Here is an 18,750-nt window from a genome sequence, read left to right as displayed (position 1 = left end):
ACAGCCTCATCCACAATGTGCCTTACGCCAGGACCAACCTTTCTCTCCACGGCCATTAAAAAAAATCTGCATATCCATGCAACTCCCTTTTAGTTCCTTGGTGGAGATGAGAGCTTACAAAAATACATGCATCAAAGAAATGAAATGATGGCAAAGGGGGTGTATGTTAAAAACGAGTGTACATTTGCATTGACTAATTGGTGTCAAATTTGCTACTGCCTGGAGGGAGAACAGTGAGCAGGTTCACACCGTGTGTGCGTGCTCGCAAAATCGACAACTTTGATGTTGCTAGTTATCTATCACAGCATTCTGGCTCATAGCCAAATACGTTTCCTTAGTACCTGCCACACATGCAGGCACAACCATTAATCTTTCTAAAAGAAACTGCTGGAGTAACTCAGTGGGTATGACTCGCTGAATCATCAATGTTGAACAAATACATGAATTTGTAGTCGGAAAGCTAAATGGACGCTGTTCTCCAGTGAGGACCTGGGGGGGAGGAAACTAATATGATTTCTACTTTACTTTCCTTTGTCAACTGAAGAGAAATATCGGGAGGTTGACAGGGTAGTTGGACAGCTTCATGCAAAAGGTGACATTGCACGGTTATATGTTAGGACCAATCTTTCTCTCCACGCTCGGGTTAGACAAGCACACCTCTTCAACCCTCACCCTGAACACCGGCGTTCCACAGGGCTGTGTGCTGAGCCCCCTCCTCTACTCCCTCTTCACCTATGACTGCACACCTGTACATGGTACTAACACCATCATCAAGTATGCAGATGATACAACGGTGATTGGCCTCATCAGCAACAACGATGAGTCGGCCTACAGGGAGGAGGTCCAGCACTTAGCAGCATGGTGCGCTGACAACAACCTGGCCCTTAACTCCAAGAAGACCAAGGAGCTCATTGTAGACTTCAGGAAGTCCAGGGGCGGCACGCACACCCCCATCCACATTAACGGGACGGAGGTGGAACGTGTTTCTAGCTTCAGGTTCCTGGGTGTTAACATCACCGATGACCTCTCTTGGACCCACAATACCTCAACTCTGATCAAGAAGGCTCACCAGCGTCTCTTCTTCCTGAGGAGACTGAAGAAGGTCCATCTGTCTCCTCAGATCCTGGTGAACTTCTACCGCTGCACCATCGAGAGCATCCTTACCAACTGTATCACAGTATGGTATGGCAACTGCTCTGTCTCCGACCGGAAGGCATTGCAGAGGGTGGTGAAAATTGCCCAACGCATCACCGGTTCCTCGCTCCCCTCCATTGAGTCTGTCCAAAGCAAGCGTTGTCTGCGGAGGGCGCTTAGCATCGCCAAGGACTGCTCTCACCCCAACCATGGACTGTTTACCATCCGGCAGGCGCTACAGGTCTCTCCGTTGCCGGACCAGCAGGTCCAGGAACAGCTTCTTCCCGGCGGCTGTCACTCTACTCAACGCCGTACCTCGGTGACTGCCAATCACCCCCCCCCCCCCCCCCCGGGACACTCCTCCCACAGGAAAAACACTATGTCTGTATATATGCTAATGTAAATATTTATTCAAATCATATGCTATGTCGCTCTTCCAGGGAGATGCTAAATGCATTTTGTTGTCTCTACTGTACACGGACATTGACAATTAAAGTTGAATCTGAATCAAAGATAAATTGCATATCTGTACAACTCCCTTTGAGTTCAATGGTGGAGCTGCGAACTAACAAATATTTGCCACGCCTATCCGCCTTGTAATGTTTTACTGAAGCTCAAATACACACATCAAATAAATGAAATGACAACAACTGCAAAGTCAAGGTTTCAGACAAAGTAATTTGGGGTTCAACAGGGGTTTTAGAAACCAAAACTACCCTTGTACTTCCCACATTTCATCTTGCATCAGTGAGCAGTGATGGGAACAAGTGCATTGTAGATAAGCAGTGGTGAGGTGATCAGGGCATCTGTTTCTCATTACACGCCTTTATTTTAAAGCGGGGGACATAAATAAGGAATTAATGACTTTATATTTTTCTGTTGGATTATAAACGTGCCGATTCCCTACCGTCTCCACAAGCAATTGCATTATAACATTGCTCACTGCAACTGCTCGATGAAAACACACTGAGAAAAATCATTCATCTTTATCCACCTTCACCTTAGATCCTGGGACCGAAAATGGTAAATCTTAACAAGGTATTACATGAAAAGTAATTTTCCTACCCAAACTGACAAAGAGCAGATTTCTGTTCCTCTGGAGTCACAGATTAATTCAGTGCAAAAACAGTCCCTTCAGATCTGCACTATCAACAAGCACCCATTTCCATCAATCCTACTGTGATTTTATTCTGTCTTGGCTATGTTCCAAAGCATTTAATTAAAAAAATCAATTACATTGGAATAACAAGTGTATTTTTATACATGCAATACTCCACAGTTAGCAATGAGAATAAAATATGGGCGATGGATATTGACTTGAACGGCAAGACACTTCCCATAACATCTTCAAAGTGCTATGAAATATTTAGGATCTACCATGCTGACAGAAGAACTGTTTAATATTGCATCTGAAAGATCGAACTTCTGATCAGTATTCCACTGGCATTGCCCGACAACAAGTAAACATGCCAACATCACTCTGCCTACCCTTGGCCCCCAATGAACTACATTATAAGCAATAGGAGCAGAAAGAAGTAGGCCATTTGGCCCATCAAATCTACTCCATCATTCAATTATGGCTGATCTATCTCTCCCTCCTAACCCCTCACACCCGCACTAATCAAGAATCTATCTGATTTAAAAATATCCATTGACTTGACCTCCATAGCCTTCTGTGGCAAATAATTCCACAGATTCACCACCCTCGGACTAAAGAAATTCCTTATCTCCTTCCTAAAGGAACATACTTTAATTCTGAGGCTATGACCTCTAGTCCTAGACTCTCCCACTAGTGGAAACATCCTCTCCACATCCAAGCCTTTCACTATTCGGTATGTTTCAATAAGGTCCCCCCCCTCATTCTTCTAAACTCTAGCGAGTATAGGCCCAGTGGCCCAGTGGCATCAAATGCACATCATACATTAACTCACTCATTCCTGACATCAACCTCCCCTGAGCCCTTCTCCAGAGCCAGCACATCCTTCCTCTGGTATGTTCCCCAAAATTGCTCACAATACTCCAAATGCAGCCTGATCAGTGACTTATAGAGTATTAGCATTACATCCCTGTTTTGTATACAACCCCTCTTGAAATAAATGCTAGCATTGAGTTTGACTTCTTTACTACCAGTTCAACTTGCAGATTAACTTCTTGGGAATCCTGCACCAGTACTCCCAAGTTCCATTCCACCTGCAATTTCTGGATTCTCTCCCCATTTAGAAAATAGTCTAAATAGTTCAGAAAATAATATAGTATTGATTGATGCCCCGTGCAGAAATTTGCTGGGAAAGGTCCTTTAAAGAAGACACGCAAGATGATTGAATTGCGGAGTAGAATTGATGGGCTGAATGGCCTAATTCTGCTCCTATCACATGATCTTATGGGTCTACTGTCAATCTCCTGGCTGTTGCTTCTTCTCTTTGCCACAGTTAGTCTGCCCCCACTCTGAATACTTGTTATTTACCTTGCCCAACATTACCACCTGATCACCTCTGTCCACAAGATACATATGCATACTCTACATCTCTCCATGTTACCTTATTTATCTCCCATCACGGCAGAAGACCCATAGTTTTGCATTCCTTTAACATTCCCTTGTTCCCTTGTTATTTAATACAACATAACAGAGTGGAAATAATGGCCCAACTACATGGTGTGATCTGCACTGCCTACATCGAGCTGTGAAGATCGACACTCATTAGAATTGCCTGCAGATGCTCATTGTAATAGTGCCAGCCCTGTTCAGATGTACGAGGGCAGGTGACCCCTTGATTGCAATATCACCTGCACCACAAGGTGGCAAAGAATAGCCACACTAAATATGAGGAACAGCATCTCATATTTCGCTTGGGCAGCTTACAGCACAGTGGTATTATTGATTTATCTCACTTCGGGTAACCTCGGCATTCCCTCTCTCTCCATCCCTCCCCCACCCAAGTCGCACCAGCTTCTCAACAAACCAACAAACAGCTAACAATGGCCTGTTTCATTTATCATCATTATTTTTTGCATATCTTTCATTCATTGTTCTTTATCTGTCTACATCATCGTCTATATCTCTCCTTTCCCTCATCCCTAACCAGTCTGAAGAAGGGTCTCGACCCGAAACGTCGCCCATTCCTTCTCTCCAGAGACGCTGCCTGTCCCGCTGAGTTACTCCAGCATTTTGTGCCTATCTTCAGTTTAAACCGGCATCTGCAGTTCCTTCCTTCACTCTCAAAATATCTTACCGCCAAAGGCAGATCTTCATTCCGGTTTTTATCCCCGAGTTTCCCCGGATTTTTTTAAGTCAATTTGCTTGGAAAATTAGGCGTTACATTTCCATGTGAAAATAATGGGAAATTTTCAATAGAATGAAAATAAAATGAAGTAGCTTTCTACAACTGCAGTTCGAAAATGAACAGTAATTGTACAGTAAATAAAACTGTGATGGGCGGTGGAGTTGCTGCCTCACAAAATCAGAGACTCGGGTTCGATCCTGACTTACGGGCGCTGTCTGTACGGAGTTTGCAAGCTCTCCCTTGTCCTACGAGGAATTCTTCGGATTCCTCCCTCACTCCAAAGACGTGCAGGTTTGTATTAAAACCATTAAATTGTCCCTCGTGTGCGGGGAGCGCTGGTCGACGGGGACTAGATGGGCCGAAGGGCCTGTTTCCGCGCTGTATCTCTAAACTAAACTAAACATAAATAAAACGAAACAGAAACCGACAGTGAGCAACTTCGCAAATAATGGGGGAAAGAAAACTTCAGATACTTACGTTGCACATGGATGGAGGATATTTGAGAAGTTGGTGCGATTTCTTGAAAATCTAAACGTGAAAGTAACTGCATTTGACCAACGTCAATGCACACAAAACGGTTTTGCCACCGAACAGGGAATTGTTGAGAAAGTCCCGTCTTACTTGGGGTATCCTGACTTCGAGCACAGACTGAGATGTTTGCTTGAGATCTTGTGAAGGAAGGAGGATGATTGATGAAGCATCTGCAGATGGCTGGAGTTGGACCGTGAAGAACTCCAGCTCTTGAATCCTGGAGCCGGCGCAATCGACCTCTGACTTTAATTTCATGTTTCATTTATTTTGCGTTTCTTTTATGACTGTTGGCAGATCAGTTACCCTCCTGGGATAAATAAAGTTCTTTCGCATCGTAACTGTTTTGCTTAGTGCGAGGCATGAATCCAACCGCAAACGTTTTCAGTTGGAAGACCATTGACTTGATTGAGCTCATTGATGCCATGTTCAGGTCTTCATAAAGTTGTGGGAGCAGAATTAGGCCTTTCGGCCCATCAAGTCTACTCCGCCATTCAATCATGGCTGATCTATCTCTCCCTCTCAACCCCATTCTCCTGCCTTCTCACCACAACCCTTGACACCCGTACTAATCAAGAACCTGTCATTCTCCACCGCAAAAATGTCCACTGACTTGGCCTCCACAGCCTTCTGTGGCAATGAAATCCACAGATTCACCGCGCTCTGAATATAGAAATTCCTCCTCATCCCCTTTCTAAAGGTATGTCCTTTACTCTGAGGCTGTGCCCTCTGGTCCTAGACTCTCTCACTTGGGCTTGAGTCAAATGTTCCTGGCAAAACCCACTAGTGAATGAGTTGTCGGAGCAGAACAGACAGCCATCCATCGCTGATCGCTTTCATCACTTCACTGATAATTGAAGATAGACTCATTGAGTAGTTTATTGTTGTCACGAGTATGGGGGTTTAGTGAAAAGCTATTCGTTGCGTGCTATCCAGTCAGAAGCAACTATACATGATTACATTCACGCCGCCCAGTGTACAGATAAAGGAATAAAAACGTAATTTGTCAGATTAGATTTGTCCTGCTGTTTGTGAATAGGTCCGACCTGGGCAATTTCCCATAATTGCTGTGCATATGTCAGTGTTATAATGGTGCAGGAGCAGCTTGGCTCCATGCCCAGCCAGTTCTGCAGTGTGCTGTTCCGTTTCTACCACAATTAGAATGTTGCCTGGTACCACACCTCTTGCCTTATCCAATGTTCTCATCAATTTAACCATTTGGAATGAATCACATTGACGAGGGTAGGCTTCTGTGATGGCGGAGACCTCCATCTTCTTCTTCTTCTTCTTGCGAATGAAACATAAACCAAAGGAATAATTAGATCTCAAGCCGGGAGTTGAGCAGCCAGGTTGTTGTCCGTGTTGGCGTCAATGTCTGTCTGCCAGGCCCTGAGCTCCATTTGGTGGGTGGTAGAGCGGGCACCCAGAGATGGCATGGTTGGCTGTCTGTTGTTCTACTCCGTATTCACAGGCTGGGCTCTGGCGGAGCCCCCATCTCCACACGCTGGCATTGAAACACCCAACTCCAAGACCAAGTCTGTTGAGCTTCACCCATGCTCCTCTGGGGAGCTCAGACCCTGGACAGCTTTTATCTGAAGAGATGTAGCTGTGTAATGGAGATGAGGTTGCCTGCCACTCCTGTGACCACTTGGTGGCTATCCAGTGTGCTTTTGTCTCCGTTGGCTGGATGGATGCTAGGAGTTCCATAGGAAACCAGAAATGGATCAATGCTGCACTTTCAGCTGAGAGTAATTGTAAATGCTTCAGCCTCATCAATCCAATACTCTTGGAGACATCTCCTCCATTAGCTATTGGACTGGTCATCATTCATGGCCAGATGTGGGAGGACTGACGTGGTGCATCCTCGCATGCGTAAACATCAAATTTGGTTTGCTGAGCTCGGATGTTGTTTGGCCCACACGATATAAGGAGATCAAAGTGTTAGAACAGATTGGTCAGATGCGGTCATTTTGCTCAGCTTCTTCAATCCATGAACACTGCGGCATTGGACTGGTACCAGTGCTCAGGTTTGGCGATCCTGACCTTTGCGTACATGGAAGATAATTTGGTTAAACTAATCTCTTCTGCCTGGACATGATCAGTATCCCTCTATAACCACGCGCCCATCTAAGAGCCTCAAACACTACTTTCGTATCCGCCTGCACCAGCCCCAGTAGAACATTTCAGGCACTCACCATTCTGTTATTTGTCCATCTGCTGTAGTTTAGTTTATTTAACAGTCTGCATGTTTGTCCACCTGATTTTGTCACACATCCACTACCTGGCCCACAGATGTACAACTAAAGCAGATGAACAGAAATACATGTCATGTTGCACAATCCAAAATCAAATTTGCACATCTCTCAGAGATGACAAGGCTCAGAGCTGAATGGAACTGCAAACACAGGAGAGACGGTAACTTCTACACACTTCTGGAACTGGCAATCAAAAATGAATTGCATATTTTCCTTTCCATACTCAAATGATAATATCTTACTCTGAGCTGACGTAACGTTTGGACTCAAGGGTCCAAGTTGTCCCTTCCTATGGGAAAAAAATATGCCAGAGCTATTGTGCCTATTAACCAACAACTCTGTGTGGCGAAGAACTTCTAGGAATATAGATTGGGATTTGGGTCATGCTTCCCGCAGATAATCTGTTAACATCCTCTGCAAATGTCTTATGGAAGGCTATTTGGATGAGACACTAGACAGTTGTGAAATGCAAGGGACCACAATTCAATATTGTCCCTTGGAGTTTTTCATGTAAAATGTCCAGAAACCAGAGGAGGCACTTATTCCGATCCATATCCCCTTTTCAATCCTTGACTTTGTCTTTGTTATTGTCTTTATGACTTCATTTTGTCCGCAGCCCGAGCTTTGATCATCCGCCACTCTGTTCAATGTAACTTCAGTCGTGAGAACCCACATGCAAATGCACATAACAGGAACATGCATTAGTGGGTTGTCTGGAGTTTGTGTAGCCAATGTGCACAAACCTTGGTGTTAGTGACTCCTGCACACATGCACACACAGCCTTTGCAGCAGTACGTCATTCATACACACACATGGCTCTAATGGCAACTTATTCTAGCTGGATAGTTATGAAGCCCCACATACATTCATTGGGACTAGTCTATTACAGACAACACGGCACTATCCTACTTAAAACCATAGCAAAATTTAAGTTATATTTTCATACAAGGAATCCCTGCAGACCCCAACTTCATCCATCTCACTAATGCTTCCGGAGATAGACACGAAATGCTGCAGTAACTCAGCAGGTCAGGCAGCATCTCTGAAGAAAAGGGGAGTCAGGAGAGAAGGAAACTAGAGTGATGAAAAGGTACAAACTCACTATGGTCCGACTCACCAATGCTTCCTTTGGCTGGGCTATAGGTCTTTTCTTCGATGTCATCATCGTTGTTTTTGATGTACTTTCTTATACTTGCCCTTTCTATTGGAAATCACCAGCTACGTACTCTTGTGTGTACTTTGTTCAACTTCGCCCTCTGCATTCTCCTGCCATTAATAGACCAGTGGTTCACAACCTTGTAGCTTTCCTACCCTCTTAATAACACTTCATCCCTCTACAATTCTTCAAAACCTTCCAGAAAATATTTCCCTTGCATTAAGTTTTCTGTACAACATTGACCCTACAAGTAGGGTCCCTAGATATTCTTTTATTGTGAAAGCCACATTTAAATACAAACTAGACCCAAGGAACTGCAGATGTTGGTTTGCAAAATACACAAATTGCTGGAGTTACTCAGCAGATCAGGCAGCATCTCTGGAGAAAATGGATAGGCGATGTTTTGGGCTGTGCCCCTTCCTCTCACCCTCCTTCTGATGGATCCCAACCCAAAACGTCACAACCATATTCTCCAGAAATGCTGCCTGACCTGCTGAGTTATTCCCTCCAGTCATTTTCTTAACTACAAGTTGGTCTGTACAATTGTCAATCTGGAATTCTTGTTTAAAAAAAAAAACAATCAAGGCTACACACAAAGTATTAAATACACACACACACACACAGTTAGCTCTGCGCACACACACAGTCTCTGCTATTGCAAGTTTGATTACAACGTCTCATTAAAAGAGAAGCCCTTAACACACAACTGAAGCTACAGCATTTATTATAAGTGCCATCCATGCATATCACGACTGGCAGCAACAACTAATGACATTTGGTAGTATTTTACAGCAGTAAACTGATACAAAGGATAGTTGTGCATTTTTCTTTCAGCTAGGATTAATAAAACGTGCAGTAACAAAAAATACAAACACTGAAACACTGACTGTGGAACAGCAGTACAGAGAGGAACTAGTGCTGCACAAATTGATAGTGATGTTATCATTATATACATCATAGATATGTACACATCACCCTTGGAATGCACAATATCAAAATACTCTGTATTCCTTTCATAGAATAAAACCCTGGTCTCTATCTTGTCCCCCTTCCCACCCCAAAAAAATAAAAGGACAATTTCAAAGACAAATATATTTACAATTAAGCACGTCAACACCACAACACTTTTTTTTTCCATTTTGTTTTAATGTGCCACAAAAGCCAACATTGCTTTTGTTACGTTGGAGGTCGATATTCCTCCTGCTTGTATTGTAGCCATATTCCAAAACTGCCAACGTGTCCTCTTTACTGCAAACACAGAGGGAGCTTTCATGTAAGACAATGGCAGTGCATTCAAGGGGAGATAAGCCAACTCCAAAGAGGTTCAGACTCCTGTTCCAAGAAAACCTCATGAAGAAAACGGTTTCTGTCCAAGTCTTTAATGTGCAATTATTAGGAAATTCAAATTGTAATTGATTTTTTTGGAGGGGGGGGAAAAAAATCATTTGGTTACTGCAAGAAATCTGGCCATGCTGCCCGAGACAGCTACAAAGTTTAAAAATACATTTACAACAGTCAAAAATGAAAAAGAAAATCCTCAGAGGGATTACACCCCCTCTGTCGTCACAACAGCAATCACTGCTGGGTTCCACACACTGTGAACAAAGTTCATTCCAAACTCTGAATGATGCGTCTCAACTGTAGAGGTGCCAGAGGACAATTTTTTTTACCCATTTAAATATACAACAGGTCATTAAAAAAAAAATGCATTCATCAGGATTTTTGGAACAGAGAAATCCAACCTTACTAACTAACACCTTCTGAACGTTTCAACTCAAGTGCAAACTAGGGGAGAAGAATAAGATTTGCCCTATCTGAAAAGTAGGATCCCTGCTTTTATCCATAGTACTGTAAATGAATAATCTATTTTTGAATTCACACAGGAAACATTCCTTTACCAGCAGCTATCACCTTCCTTGCACAATAGTGCTCCCACCCACTTACTACACATCAAAGCTGTGCCCCTTGACTGCAGAAATCCACTAATGTAGTGATTCTGCCAGCTGTTAATGCAAACTGCAACAAACACTTTCCTTTAAAATTTACTTCATTCTTCTGTGAAAGTGAACACGTGGAGTCTCTCGCTATTCCTACGTTCAAGACTTTGCTTTTTAATGGCTTTCGTACAGATCGGCTCTCCCGAGTCACAGATCTTGAGCAACACTCAGTCTCAGAAAAGTTACTGCATTTAAGTTTATCATTTTATTATCTCCTTTTGTTTTCCTGAAGGTCCCGTTGGCCACGCCACCTGCGTCCCAACATCAAACCCAAAATGATTTAGATTTTCCCCTCACTCCCTTCTGACCTCACTACCTGTTGCCCGAGGAATGGCTGCACTCAGGCCACCACGACAAGCGAGTCTGAGCGTCAGGACCCAGAACCTTGGTTCTAGATGATCACGCCCACATTCCTGCCTTTGACACCATTGCTGTCCTCTGAACCAAAGTGGAGCATTTTCCACCCATTCTTTTATCAAGGGAAGGCAATCTTTGTCGAGAGTCAATTAAACTTCTTTAAAAGGGTATAGGCTAACTTACATATTATATATTTGTTTCAATTTCAGTGATTAATGTTTTATTAAAAATAGAATGCACCTTTTAAAGGTAGTCAGTAATATTTATAATCCTACATACTGTATTACATCGCAGGCCTGTCGAATAGTGCAGCATTAATGTTTCTCTGACGAGCTGCTGCCTCCTGCTACTTAGAAGATTCCGTAAATATATTTTTGTCTGAAATTATTTGCAATTTTCTCTTTAAAAACATCAAGAATGCAACACTACATGCATGAAATAAAATTCTTAACAGTGCAGACATCAAAATAAATTGATTATTTTCCAAGGAGATCTATACTGTATGTGGAGAGGGGTTACTTAGCCCTTAACTTCGCAACTCAAGCACACTGATCGAGGGCTGATCAATTCTTTCTTGCACAGACTTTTAAACTACTAGATCTTGAATACTTCTACAACTTTCAAATGTTTTTTTTAAAAATAGTGGATGTACTAAACAATCCAGCAGTATTCAGGTTAAACTGGCATCTTTCTCATAAAAGCTAAATTTCAAAAAATATATATATATTTAAAAAAACATTCACAACATTGGTCATTTTAATGTAATTTCCTTTAAAAAAGATAAACTAACTGGGGTTTTAAAGTATGCCAACATTTGTAAACAATGGGATCCAGCCAATGATGTGACTCTTTCAGTTAGAAATCAGGCACCACCCAAGGTCTCTTGGGTATTTTCTCTTGCCTCCCGTGTCGGGCAAAGCATATCCACTAGTGGGTCAAGGTACCCGGTGGCTTTACTCTGCTGGTCCTGAGTGAGATGTGGAGGTAAATGGAGACTGGGGAAGAACATACAAAAGCCATTGAACACATCAATTCCTCTCTGATGGGCTGTTGCAGGCTGATTCGCTAATTTCATCTAAAATCCAAACAGGATTAGTTGAGATAACAACTTGCCCAGATGGCATAAAAAGGCATTTTTTTAAAAACAGTTCCATTTTGCTGAATTCAAGGAACTGAGGTGCCCGGCGCAGTTGTATATATTTTCCATGTTAAATGTGTACTTTAGTGGAGTTATGAAGTCTATATTAACTCCACTGTTCCAGGATTTTACTTAAGAGTGTTGCAATTTCTTTCATGAAAGCGACTTTTTCCAGAAACTACAAAACTGGTGAATTATTAATGGTACCAGCGGGGCAAGAGAAGAGATGAGTTGAGCAAGAGTGTAGAAGGCAGTGCAGAGATGAAGCTGCCTGGTGAAATGGGAATAAGCTACATATTGTTTCAAGTCGTACACAAGAGAAGAGAACATTTTAGAGAGTTGAGATTTAAATTTGTAAAATGCAATAACAGTAACAGTAAGGAGGAACCAATTGTTTAAAATCTGCTGGGAAATAAATCATTAATTAATTTTAGTTCCAGACAGATTCCCTCAAAATAGCACAGGCGTATCACTGAGACATTTTTTTTTTTTTTTTACTCCAAATGGACTTTAACCTGTCCTGGAAATTTCGCTGACCTTGGCTTCAGCCATGAGAGAAATAGTTGTTAAAAAGTATCTTGCACAGACATCGTAGGCTGAAGGCCTGATCCTGTGTTGTACTGTTCTATGTTCCAACACTACCCCATCAAATATAAATCAGCAGTGTCAGCCAAGACCCGCAATCGACCTACCACAAACCAGAACCTTAATTCACACGTGCAGGCAAGATGAATGTGGACTACATTATTTTCTAAAATGCCTTCAAAAATCACAGACATAAGCATTAGCAATGTTTTTCAAAAACTATATACTCTGAATGAACAACTAACTTTAAGCACATACATTGTAAACTTGGGCCTTATTTAATGGGTTGAAATGTCTTAAAAAGCTGAACACAAAATAAAATAAGTTAAAATTCTGGCTCGTGCCTGCCACATCATGCAAACATTATCAACCAAAATCAAATGCAAAATCGTATAAAGAGTCAATTTTCTGATTTACATTACATATAAAAGTCAGATATCTTGTGTAAGGATTATGATCTGGATAATTAAAAGTGCCTCAGTTATTCAATAACAAACTAACACGTCCTCTCCAAGGGCTGAATTTGATGTCCTATTTTCCTGCAACATGGGCTGCGACGTACATCTTGTTGCCAGGTGGTGTCATTGCTTTTATCATGCATTGTATTTTGGGCTGATTGATAGCACTATTATTTAAAAAAACCGTCTTATCAAATTTTGGCTTGTCAAACATAACAGCAATTAATAAAGTCGGCGGAACGTTACACAAATGCTCCAATCTGGTTTATTTACAAATCAGGACATAGCTCAGAATCTTTGGCAAAAAGATTTAGTTTGACAGCTGTTATAAAAACTCTACGCCCTCGAAGATACGAATCAAGCTCTAGTCCGACTCAATTTATCTGTCGAAGTACACCGATAACGCTTCTGCTAAACTCTGTGCTGTAATAATATTATCTTTAAGAGAAAATTAAGAAAGTAGCTAAAACTTGACAATACAGGCACCAAAACCAAGCAGAGAAAGGGTTGGATGCAGGATTCATGTAATACATGTAATATATTTTATATTTTATATCATATAAATTTAGCTTATTTATTCGCAAAAATGGGAGATTTGTTTAATGGACCTTTGCAAAGCAAACATTCATATCAATCTTTTCCCCTCCTCCCAAAACCTTCATTAACTTTAAATATAAAAAGTGCACCAGCTGATTTCTCCACTTCAGTACATCTTGCCACATCACAGCAAGCTTTATACAATTTAGTTATCCCGACAATTTTTGTTTTAATCATTTACTGGAAACTCAGTAACTTTACCCTGAAGCTAAAGTGCTAAATGCTATCTGGGTCTGAAATACACATTTTAATGCCTATTTTGTTGCAGTTGTGCTTAATAAATTGCCAGTTTTAATACTGCATATTTCTACTACTACCATGCTTCCAAACCACGCCACCTCCAGTGTCTGTGAGGGCAGCAGTTGGGGTGGGGAGGGGAGAAAGAAGGGGGTCAGAATTGGGGGGGGAAAAGGATTTATGCTTCTGATCACTATCCTGTAGTGTATCCATTATTTGTTTAAAGTATGGTGCTTTAGGTCTAGTGTTAGCGTTGTTGAGGGAAGAACTATTATTGTGCGATTATCAGTATCTTGACTGCAGAGTCCAATTAGAAATGCTTAGAGTTTCTTGTGGCAGTGAAACTGTGCTTTCATAAATAACAATTTGAGCTGAAGTGGTCAGACACACAACACAAGAGAAACAAGCAAGCACAGTTGGTTGAGAGCTTAAGGAAATGTTCCTTATTTTCTTCACATTTTATTTCACATCTCCAGTTAATATTCAAACTGCTTGGGTTTACCTCATTAAGTACCAATTTAAAAAAAAACAGAAAATGTGAAGGCCCATGTGAAACTAAAAGAGTGCTTAAGTGGGATCTGCCATTGAACAAGAAATTAGTGAGGGATGGCAAATGGAACATTAACCTACGTTACCATTCAGAGGCTGACAGAAATGCTGCATATTCCTAGCTTTTTAATTTCCCCTTTTTCTTCAGCTTATTCAGTAGTCATGTGAGAAAAGGTAAAACATTTTAGCAAAAAAACAAAAACAAAAAAAAACTGCTGAATCCTGATTATATAGTACTGACACCAATCTTGACCTGAACAGTCTATAACATTGTTAACCCCAACTCCTACCACTTTGTGACTGGGAGAGGATTAAAAGAGTGGAGATTAAAAATCAGCAGGCAAGCAATGGTGAAGTTGAAATTCAAGCAAGAGCCAGAAGACTTGTTAACGGAATTGTCTTGCACTACCAACAACTTTTTCATGTAAACCAATAGCAAGACAGAAAATCCAAATGATTTTAAATTAAGGATTGCAGATATTTCAACTAAGCACAAATCAGAAGTACTAACTTACTGTGGGGAAAATTCATCTTAAAAACCGGCTTTCATCAATCACAATCTTCCATCTTACATTATGGCTGCAAAAATGTCCTCATTCAAAATTCAGAATTATTTTAAACGCAAAATGCTTTAAACCAGTTTTTTTTGCAATATGACTTCCAAGAAATCACAACACTTCTAAAGAGGAAAAAAAAAGAATATGGAAGGTAGAATGAATGAACCAAGTTAATTCCCTGCTCTGTGGTAGACATCAAGATTCACGTTGTTCCTAATATAGTTCAATGTTCTAGTCAGTGAAGGCACCTTGTAGGTATTCACAAACTATATAGTCTCCATCTTGCATCTAATACATCCACAAAGATTTATTAAATCAAGCTTTAGCTGTAGGTAAACTTCTGCCATTAGATAGTCATAATTTCCCAGCAGTGTCTGGTGACATGTTTGGAGCAACAGTGAGCCCTGTCTATTTTGACATTGTTTATTCTTGGATCAACAAGCTGACAAAATATAACATGATAAAAACACACTTCATCACTGCCTTAATAATGAGAACAGTATCCCTCAACTGCAAATGAGACTATGGGAAAGAAAGAGAAGCTGGAGGGCAAAAGAAAACCATGCACTAGCAAAAACAAGTGTGCTGGGGAGCACCCATTCACTAAATTACAACAAAGTTCCTACTGCCCCAATGTTGATACTCGCATGGATTTGACTTGAATCTCAATTTTAAAAGTAAACCAAGAAAGATTGTGCATCCACATATCAGTATTGCAGTCTGAACGCACTACTTGGTATGATGATTCTTCTTTATAAAAGGGAGGTGGAAATAATCAAGTAGGCACAGTTCCAGAAAGTGCATATATAAAAAGCTCCAATTCATTGAAAACAAAGTGTAACGCAAGTATTAAAAGCAGAATGGGATTCCAATATTGAAATTCTCATCTATCCACCACTAAACATGCAAAACTGACAAATGCAATATTGGTTAACATACTTCCCCTGCATCACCTCTCCAAGGGATACGGTGGACTTTAGCCCTTTCCCCCTTGGCCAGCAGGGGAAGGAGGAAGGCAGCAACCAGTTTCGCTCCTACTATGACCATGTAACGTTTTGGTAAAGGAAAAGGGATGGTTAGCAGTTCACAAGTTCTCGCCATGCATGCACTCTATAGTCTATGCTTCACTCTTTCACATGTTTGTATGACTGTGACTTGAAGATTACGAACTCACCAGAAGAGGCTAAACATTCATCTCAGGATACTCTGCTGGATAAAGTCACCACCAAAGAGAGAGACAGACTCCTTTGCCATCACACTACTACATTTAATCACTGGGATACTGATTTAAACCACATCGACACTCGGTACGTGGCACCTGCAAACACAAATTTAGTGCTACCCTTTTGAGATGTGGTGACGAGCGGCCGGGTGGGATCTGTGGGGAGAATCCCAATAGTTCAGACTTGGAAGCTGGTGTTGTGTGCACAAAAGCTGGGGACTCAAAGATAATGCATGCCAAAGCAATGCAATCTTTGAAGCGTTAGAACACTTTCCCCAGTCACCCTAGTATTGTCGTCAATACTAATCCTGGTTTACAGCAACTGGATTTTCAACAAAAATCGAGAGGTTTCTCTGCAGCACCGTATTTAGACAAAATTCTCTGAAAAGAAACTCATTTTGTAAAATATTCCCCTCCCAGCTACTGACAATAACCCTGACTTCCCCTCGAAGAGACCATCTAGAAGCCAGCTTTCTGATCCCCTATCCATGTGTGTTTCCTCCTATTGGAGTGTTTCCCCCCAATAAAAACCCCACAAAGGAGAGAAACTGCACTGAATGTACCATCCTTACACAACCTTAGATCACATCCGAGCCACATCATTCAGATGAACAATGCTCAGACATTAACCTTTAACACATCCCTTTGATTTAAAAAAAAAAACTGTTCAGAGTTAGAAAAAGCTTCATTGCTTGATGTCGCTGCTGCACCACTGAGGAGGGCCAGCAGCTATCTCCACGTTTCGATAGTGACTGCAAGCAGAGGGCATCTTTCCCACCCACCCCCCACCCCCTCTCAAAAAAAAGTTCAGCTCTCTTGCAGAGTGGTGGTGGGGGCGTGTCCAGACAGCAGTCCAGCGATTGTGGCCAGCAATGGCCGACACAAATAAGCAAGAAGCTAAAAGAACATCCGAGTCACATTGACAGGCTTGTCCGTATGAAGACAAATTAGACAATGGAATCCCAGTCGAAGTCATCCTGGATATCGTCTGCAGGATTGTGGTGTTGGGACATCGATCTGTGCATTGGAAAGCTGGAAGGCGACATCATATGTTGCTGGTTCATTGCTGGATGGTGGCCTGCTGGGCAAAAACACAGGAATGGTTGAGCTTTGTAGAAACTAGGAACTGCAGATGCTGGTTTACACAAAGGGACACACAGTGCTGGAGCAACGCAGAATGTCAGGCAGTATCTCTAGAGAAGATGGATAGGTGACGATTCGGGTCAAGAATTTTAGACTTGAGTATAGTCAGGAAGCAGGCCCTTCGATCCACCGAGTCCGTGCCGACCAGTGATCACTCCGTACACTAGCACTTTACTACGCACCAAGGTCAATTAACAATTTTGCTCAATCCAATTAACCTACAAACCTGTACGTCTTTGGAGAGTGGGAGGAAACCGGAGCACCAGAAGAAAACCCACACGGGTCATAGGGAAAACGTACAAACTACTTACAGACAGCACCCATAGTCAGGATCGAACCCGGGACTCTGGCGCTGTGAGGCAGCAACTCTACCGCTGCGCCACCGTGCTGCCCCTGTTTAGTTTAGTTTATTGTATCCATAGTATTATTAGTTTACAACGAAAAGAAAGGCGAGATATCACCTATCCATGTTCTTCAGAGATGCTGCCTGACCCACTGAGTTGCTCCAGCACTCTGTGTCTGGCCAAATTTTGTGTTTGTGTAACCAAGCTATTTATCATATTTAATTTTACTGAGGAAACAGTAAAGTTAAATGTTTTTTACACAGTTGGAGCGATGACAAACAACTGCTTGCAGCAGGTTAAGAAACACTTCAAGCAGACTGCTCACAGCAAACACTAATTTAATCAATTAACCATCATAAGTCGTGAAGCCATTTTTCCGTGAGATATTTTACATAAACCAACTTGGATATCTATGGTTGACCACAGCAAGGTCAACCTAGCCAAAAATGATGAACAGCTGTTGGTATTCAGTACGTCAAGCAGCAACTATAGACACTTTGGGTGTAGACCATGCATCTGGATCTCTTAGACCTCTTAAGTTGGTTATCTCCCATCTATACTCTCAGTCCTGATGTAGGGCCTCAACCTGAAACGTCAACCATACTGTTGACTCCACATTTGCTGCTCAACCCACCGTGCTTCTCCAGCAGTTTGCCATTTGCTCCAGATTCTCGTGTCTCTGGTTGAAAATGAATAACAAGACTCAGTTCCTGAGAATCGTGGGTATATCAGCCATGGCACCAGGCATGGCATCCAAGTCAGCTTTAACTACATTGTGTTTTCACCAAGTTGTATTTGACCTTGCAGCTCCAGTTTATGGGAAGGATGTGTCAGGCAAGTTCTTACATGCTTGTTCATAGCAGACTATTATTAGCAGTTCACGGTAGTCGAGGTCGCTACACTGTGATTATACGCAGCCCATTAAAAGAAAGTCAGAGCAGGTGACTTACTCCAAGATTTGTTTCCTTTTTTATATAGAAAAACAGAATCCTTTTTCCAAATGCAAAAATTGAACAAGGCCCCCACAGAATATAAATGAAGCAGGAAAGAGTTTAAACAAGGAAGGCGGAAGGTTATAATGGGCTACAAAATGACCTTGTCGAGTAGGATTAATGAGAATCCCAAGCCACTTTACACGTACCTGTCCTCCCCAGGTAATGAGCGCCTGATGTGCACAGAATGTACAAATGAATCATTATTTGGGGGACTGGT

The 18,750-nt window shown here is 41.8% G+C and overlaps 1 protein-coding gene across 9 annotated transcripts in view; it reads right to left on the bottom strand.

Annotated features, from left to right (window-relative positions):
- Positions 1–9,061: 9,061 nt before the first annotated feature.
- foxj3 (forkhead box J3) overlaps positions 9,062–18,750 on the bottom strand; it is a 79,372-nt gene continuing 69,683 nt past the window's right edge. For 5 of the 9 annotated variants that reach the window (XM_033048412.1, XM_033048414.1, XM_033048406.1 and 2 more), the window contains one exon: positions 9,062–17,132. In XM_033048412.1, coding sequence (XP_032904303.1) covers positions 16,999–17,132 — 134 coding nt within the window. In that variant the 3' untranslated portion in view covers positions 9,062–16,998. The remainder of the gene's footprint in view (positions 17,133–18,750) is intronic. The other 4 variants (XM_033048407.1, XM_033048410.1, XM_033048413.1 and 1 more) reach the window with 1 other exon arrangement.

The sequence above is a fragment of the Amblyraja radiata genome, chromosome 31 (assembly GCF_010909765.2).
Source record: "Amblyraja radiata isolate CabotCenter1 chromosome 31, sAmbRad1.1.pri, whole genome shotgun sequence".
Taxonomy (NCBI): Eukaryota; Metazoa; Chordata; class Chondrichthyes; order Rajiformes; family Rajidae; genus Amblyraja; species Amblyraja radiata.
Note: the sequence above shows the minus strand (reverse complement) of the source record. Positions and strands in the feature narration are given on the sequence as shown.